Genomic DNA, 6,919 nt, shown 5'->3' with positions numbered 1-6,919 from the left:
CATATTTTTTACTATTCCTCATTGAAAATTGAACGCGTATAGCATTTGTATTGTAGTATAAATATCCACCAAGTGTAACCAAACAATGTACCATTATTTCTCAAACACAAGTGTTACTCTTATTCTCCATTCATATTCTAAGCTTTATATAGGACAGAAGTTTCTAATCTTATATAATATATGCCATGAAAGTAGTTACTAACTACTAAATTACAACAGTTATCAGATTTTAACACTGGTTTTACTAAATATATAACAAAGGGTACTGAATCAAAAATCATTATTATTATTATTATTATCAAATTTAATTAATATGAAGGCTTCGAAATTGACAAGTAACGCATCAAAAAGTCATTAGTTGTATGCAACCCATTTGATACTTCCGTCAAATAAGAACCCAAAATCATGATTGTGAACCCTTAATTAGCCCACAGATAGGGAAACCATTAAATTGGACTTTAAGTGAAACTTCTTAAGTTGAACAGATTCTTCTAATTTGAAGAGATTCTCCTTTTCCAGCTCATACATATCTTTCAATTCAAAGATGTATGTCTGAAAAATGTATGTCTACCAACTCTTATTCTGCTCGACTAAAACCAAAACTACATCCCTGGCATATTAGCACCACCATAATCCATCAAACATAATCTAGTCTCTAGACATAATTGTTGTATCAAGTGCAATTGCGCAAAAATAAAAAATAAAAAAAAAATGGATGTGCCTCAAACCAATAGGATAACATTTATAGATCAACGAACAACCTTAAATTCGTTACAAAAACAGATCCCATCAATCTCTCATACTAAACCATACTACTATAATTCTATTCTCTTACTGATTATACAGTGAGACCTTGTGGTGCACCAACCACAGGTGCCTTAGGCTTAGCCTTCTCGACCACAATAGCCTGAGTGGTCAGGACCATTCCAGCAACCGAAGCCGAATTCTGCAGGGCACATCTTGTTACCTTTGCAGGGTCAATCACCCCAGCCTCTAGCAAATTCTCAAACTTATCATTCATGGCGTTGTATCCCATTTCCCATTCGCTCGCCTTCACCTTTTCCACAACTACCTCACCTTCAACTCCCGCATTTTGCGCTATCAACGATGCCGGTGCCACCAGCGCCTGCAACAGCTCAAAGTTAAAAACAAAGTAACAAGGAACATTGTACAGTACCGTCTAATGGTATACCTTTTGGATGATGTCAGCGCCTAGCCGTTCATCAGCATCATCAAGCTTATCCTTGATGGCAGGAACAAAAGTAGAAAGATGGACTAACGCAGCACCTCCTCCAGGTACAATTCCTTCCTCGATAGCAGCAAACGTTGCATTTTTCGCGTCCTCGATACGAAGCTTACGGTCCTCCAACTCAGTTTCGGTTGCAGCACCGACTTTAATAACAGCAACACCCCCAGACAACTTGGCGATTCGTTCCGAAAGTTTCTCAGTGTCGTACACAGAATCCGTTTCTGACAACTCCTTTTTGATCTGGTTAATCCTAGACTGTATCTCGTCCTTCGATGCAGCATCAGCAATAATTGTTGTCGAGTCCTTGCTGATCGTAATCTTCCTGGCTGTACCAAGCTGTTCGACCGATGTGTTTTCAATTAACAAACCCAAATCACTGGCTTGGTACTCGGCACCTATTACAAACCAAAACAGACCCAAATTTAATTTTAGTAATAATATTTATTTAAAGATCTGTAACGAACATATAAGTAACAATAATCTATACCCGGCAATTGAGACCCATACTCTCAAATTTGGTTCAATTGGGTCAGTGTATTAATATTAATTAATTAATATTTCTTACATATATAATAGATATAAATAACAAAAAAAAAACTTTTTTTGACCCATGACCCGTTTGGACCTGTTACCCAACCCGACCCAACCTGACTTATTCGGACGCGTTTAAAAATTTGACCCGTATGACCCTTGACCCATTTCAACCCAGATTCGTTATAACCCGTTACCCAAACTGACCCGTTAGCCAGGTTAATCATGTACCTGTCACGATGGCAATATCTTGTAGAAGAGCTTTTCGTCTCTCACCAAAACCGGGTGCTTTAATGGCAGCAACGTTAAGGATCCCACGCAACTTGTTAACGACAAGAGTAGCCAAAGCTTCCCCGCTAACATCTTCAGCGATAATTAGAAGTGGTGCTCTCAACTGAGTTGTTTTTTCGAGCAACGGGATTATGTCCTTAATTGAAGATATCTTTTGGTCAGTGACCAACACTCTAGCATTCTCAAACTCAACTAATAGTTTCTCAGAATTTGTAACAAATTGTGGGGAAATATATCCTCTATCAATCTGCAACACAAAATTTTAGTAATCAATACAATACATTCATTTACAACATCATAAAGTTAACTAAAGAACTAAAATACAGACCTCCATTCCTTCTTCAACATCAACCGTTGTCTCAAACGATGATGACGATTCAATCGACAACACACCGTCAGATCCAACCTTATCGATAGCATCAGCAATCATGGATCCGATAATATCATCATTTCCAGCAGAAATCGACGCAATAGCTTCAATAAAAAATGTACATAACTTAGCTGATAAAAGAAACATTAATATAATAGCAAAAACATAAAATCTTTAAGTACCTTTAATATCGTCGCGGCCTTTAACGGGTCTGGCTTTCTTCTCTAGCTCATCGACCAAAGCATGAACAGTTTTGTCAATACCTTTCTTAACCGAAACCGGGTTAGCACCAGACGTCACACTCAATAGACCAAGTTTGATAATTTCGCGTGCAAGTACTGATGCAGTTGTTGTACCATCACCAGCTGAATCGTTAGTTTTACTTGCAACCTCTCTAATAAGAGCAGCACCAGCATTTTCCATGGCATCAGGTAACTCTATAGCTCGGGCAATCGTTACACCATCGTTAACCACCTTCGGGGTACCGTACTCGTCCAACACAACATTCCGACCTATGCGGCATTTCAAGGAAAATTGGCTTACAATTTCAACAATATATAATAACATATACATGTAGTGACAGCATACAAAGTTTTCAAATTGAACTCTTAAATAAAAGTTGTAGCTTAGTGGATTAATTAGGTGTCCAAAGTTGACCACTTTTCAACTTTAAAACTAGATTGGGACTTTAAGGAATAGCTTACTTGAACAAGAGACCACTCACTTTACAACTTATATAAGTTATAACCAAGGTTGAAAAAGACACGAGACGTGGTCGAGATAATTGGAACCTTAAAACGTTGAGACGGGAGTCGACTGACATTAACTTATATATATATATATATATATATATATATATATATATATATATATATATATATATATATATATATATATATATATATATATACACACACACATTTTTTAAAGCCAAAAAACCTTCGTTTACCAATTTGTACCTACAATCGCTATTTTAGTTAATATAATACAAAAAGGTAACACTGAAATACGTCAATGTTGATCGATTTGACCAACTTTTGCTGATTTTAACCAAATTTTTGACTTTTTAACGGCATTGACCGATCTTTCCCGCATTTGAGAAGAATTTTGACCGTTGACCGACTTATTAGAAGACGGAGACAGGCTAGTCGCCAAAATGCCGCAACGGGTGTCGCAACGGACGTCGTTTACAACACTGGTTATAACTAGATTTCTGTAAACTGGACTTCAATAAGTTTTGCAATTTCGAAGGTTAAAATCATTTACTAGAAAAAAACATAAACACCATAAAAATATTTAATTTTGTTTTTCTATCTAAATCATCCCTAAAACTTTGTCAAGGACCCTAGTTACAAATCATAAAGCAGGGTACAACTGCAACATACAATTTCTTCTCAGTATTCAGCATAATGCTACAATCTTTACACACTAGTTTATATAATTAATAGTTATGTAATTAATCAATTGTAGTTAAAACAACATAGATCAACTACTGTAACCTAAAATGTACAGAAATTAAGCAAATTCATAATTCAATTCAGTAAACACTAACTACGGATTAAGAGAATAGTGACAAGTGATAGTACATTAACATACCTCTAGGACCAAGAGTAAGACCAACAGCATCAGCAAGTTTATCAATACCGGCTTGCATAGCCGCCCTTGAACTCTGGTCAAACGCGATATCTTTAGCCGCTGCTCGAACCGCGAACCGGCGGTTCGATTGTTTAGTGGATTGAGCAGGAGTCCGTAATTGACTAGCAGTACCTACTCCGATACCATTTCTTAAACTACCCTGCTTTAATTATTATCATGAAAACACAATACATATCAAACACTTGATTACATAACTAAACAATACTGTGTAGCTTAATCTGAAATGACGATGTTTATGATGATGAAAAGGTACCTGTTTGGGGGAGTAGATGACAGAAGCTGTAGAAATCGCATTAGCAGACGCCATTGAAGGTTGAAGATGATGATGATAATAATTAGTTGTGGATAAGGGAGTTGTTAGGTGAGTGTGTTTTGTGTGTTGTATGCTAGGGTTTTAAGATGGAGTGAGGATTGAGGAAGCGTTTCCAGAACATTCGATGATCCCCAGAAGTGTGTAGAGCTTGTAGAGTGGGCTATTAGCTAAAAAGTGTGATCAATATTGCACTTGGTTCCCGATACTATTTTTTATTACAAAAACACCACCAATATTTGTTGTTGTACTTATTGTATTAATTGTATATAGTTATAATTCAGTAGGCTTATAGCTACCTTTAGTGGTTTGTTTCTTGATGTTATAATTTAGTAGGCTTATAACTACCTTTAGTGGTTTGATTCTTGATTAAGAATACTAATAATGATGTGTAAGAACAAAGATGATAATGGAGAGAAAGAAAGAAACACTTTGTAAGTGTGAGAAATGGTGCAAGTTTAATGCTTGCATTCATGGCTATTTATAGCAAAAATATCACAAGTTTAGGAAATACAATAATATTACTTTTGTGTATCAATAATTGACTATCCATTTATATATATATATATATATATATATATATATATATTTATATATTATAACACTCCCCCTTGGATAGCAATTTTGTTTGTTGAAGATCAACTGTAAGTTACTGCCTCGTTAAAAACCTTGCTAAAGAAAACCCAGTGGGAAAAAACTTTAGCTAAAGGAAAAAGAGTGCAGCATGGAGTTGACTCCCCCTCAAGTAGACATCGCTTCAGTTGTTACATCTTTTGAACATGTCTCATGCCAATGTTATGAACGTGTGTTCTGAAAATAGCAGTTGGAAGTGCTTTCGTGAAAAGATAAGCAGAGTTTTTGCTGGATTGAACATATCTCATTTCAATCTCACTGTCCTTAATGAGATTTTGAGTGTATGAGAAGAATCTAGGAGGTATGTGTTTGGTTCGGTCACTTTTGATATACCCTTCTTTCATCTGTGCTATACAAGCTGCATTATCTTCATAGATAATTGTTGGACTTTTATCGCGTTCTAGTCCACAAGAATCAGTAATGATTTGTGTCATTGATCTCAACCAAAAACATTCCCGAGTAGCTTCATGTAATGCAATCACTTCGGCATGATTTGATGATGTAGCAACAAGTGTTTGTTTTTGAGAACGCCATGATATTGCAGTACCTCCATTTAGGAATACATATCCAGTTTGAGATTTAGCTTTATGTGGATCAGATAAATAACCTGCATCAGCATAACCAACCAAATCTTGTTTTGATTCGTTAGAATAAAATAATCCTAAATCAGTAGTTCCTCGAAGGTATCGAAATATGTGTTTGATCCCATTCCAGTGTCTTTTGGTAGGAGCAGAGCTGAACCTTGCCAAAAAATTAACTGCAAAAGAAATGTCAGGTCTTGTACAATTTGTAAGATACATAAGAGCTCCAATTGCACTAAGATATGGTACTTCTGGTCCAAGAATATCTTCATGATCTTCACATGGACGAAATGGATCAGCTTCAACATTGAGTGATCTAACAACCATAGGAGTACTTAATGGTTTTGCCTTGTCCATATTGAAACGTTTCAGAATCTTTTCAGTATATGTTGTTTGATGTACAAGTAAACCATTAGGCATATGCTCAATTTGTAAACCAAGGCAATATTTGGTTTTTCCGAGATCTTTCATTTCAAATTATTTCTTTAGAAGTTGAATGGCTTTATGGATCTCTTTATTTGTACCTATGATGTTAAAATCATCAACATAAACAGCTATGATCACATATCCGGATGTTGTTTTCTTAATGAAAACACAAGGACAAGTAAGGTTATTTGTATACCCTTTGCTTATCAAGTAATCACTTAATTGGTTATACCACATACGTCCCGATTGTTTTAACCCATATAAAGATCTTTGTAATTTAATCGAATACATTTCTTTGGGTTTTGCATTTGATGCTTCTGGTACCTTAAATCCTTCAGGTATCTTCATATATATATATCACTATCAAGTGATCCATATAGATAAGCAGTCACAACATCCATGAGATGCATTTCTAAATTTTTAGAAACTGCCAGGCTGATTAAGTATCTAAAAGTAATTGCATCCATAACAGGGGAATAAGTTTCTTCATAATCAATTCCCGGTCTTTGAGAAAAACCTTGAGCTACAAGTCTAGCTTTATACCTTGTAACTTCATTTTTCTCATTTCTTTTTCGGACAAAAAATCCATCTGTATCCTACAGGTTTCACATCTTTAGGAGTGAGAATGATGGATCCAAAAACTTTTCTTTTATTGAGTGATTCTAATTCAGCTCGTATTGCTTCTTTCCATTGAGTCCAATCATGTCTGTGATGCCCCGTACTAAATCATCATGTACGGACCATCAACAACAGGATCATTACAAGGTTAAGTACTATATGCGTTTTCAAAAAGAGTTTGCATTCATAATTAAAAGTGATGTCAAACCAACATCGAAAGTTTTACATTCCAAAAGTATGCTTCACTAAGTAGA

The 6,919-nt window shown here is 35.6% G+C and overlaps 1 protein-coding gene across 2 annotated transcripts; it reads right to left on the bottom strand.

The window, feature by feature from the left end:
* Positions 1-722: 722 nt before the first annotated feature.
* On the bottom strand, positions 723-4,534 carry LOC139896189 (ruBisCO large subunit-binding protein subunit alpha-like). 2 transcript variants are annotated; one of them, XM_071878784.1, is made up of 7 exons: positions 4,351-4,534; positions 4,038-4,239; positions 2,624-2,953; positions 2,400-2,545; positions 2,012-2,318; positions 1,193-1,644; positions 723-1,126 (listed from the first exon to the last, which is right to left on the bottom strand). In XM_071878784.1, exons 1-7 carry the CDS (start codon positions 4,402-4,404, stop codon positions 839-841), a joined length of 1,779 nt encoding a protein of 592 aa, XP_071734885.1. In that variant the 5' UTR covers positions 4,405-4,534; the 3' UTR covers positions 723-838. The 2 variants fall into 2 exon arrangements, with proteins under 2 accessions (XP_071734885.1, XP_071734887.1); XM_071878786.1 differs by having other exon boundaries at positions 4,038-4,236.
* Positions 4,535-6,919: the final 2,385 nt, after the last annotated feature.

The sequence above is a fragment of the Rutidosis leptorrhynchoides genome, chromosome 3, assembly GCF_046630445.1.
Source record: "Rutidosis leptorrhynchoides isolate AG116_Rl617_1_P2 chromosome 3, CSIRO_AGI_Rlap_v1, whole genome shotgun sequence".
NCBI lineage: Eukaryota > Viridiplantae > Streptophyta > Magnoliopsida > Asterales > Asteraceae > Rutidosis > Rutidosis leptorrhynchoides.
Note: the sequence above shows the minus strand (reverse complement) of the source record. Positions and strands in the feature narration are given on the sequence as shown.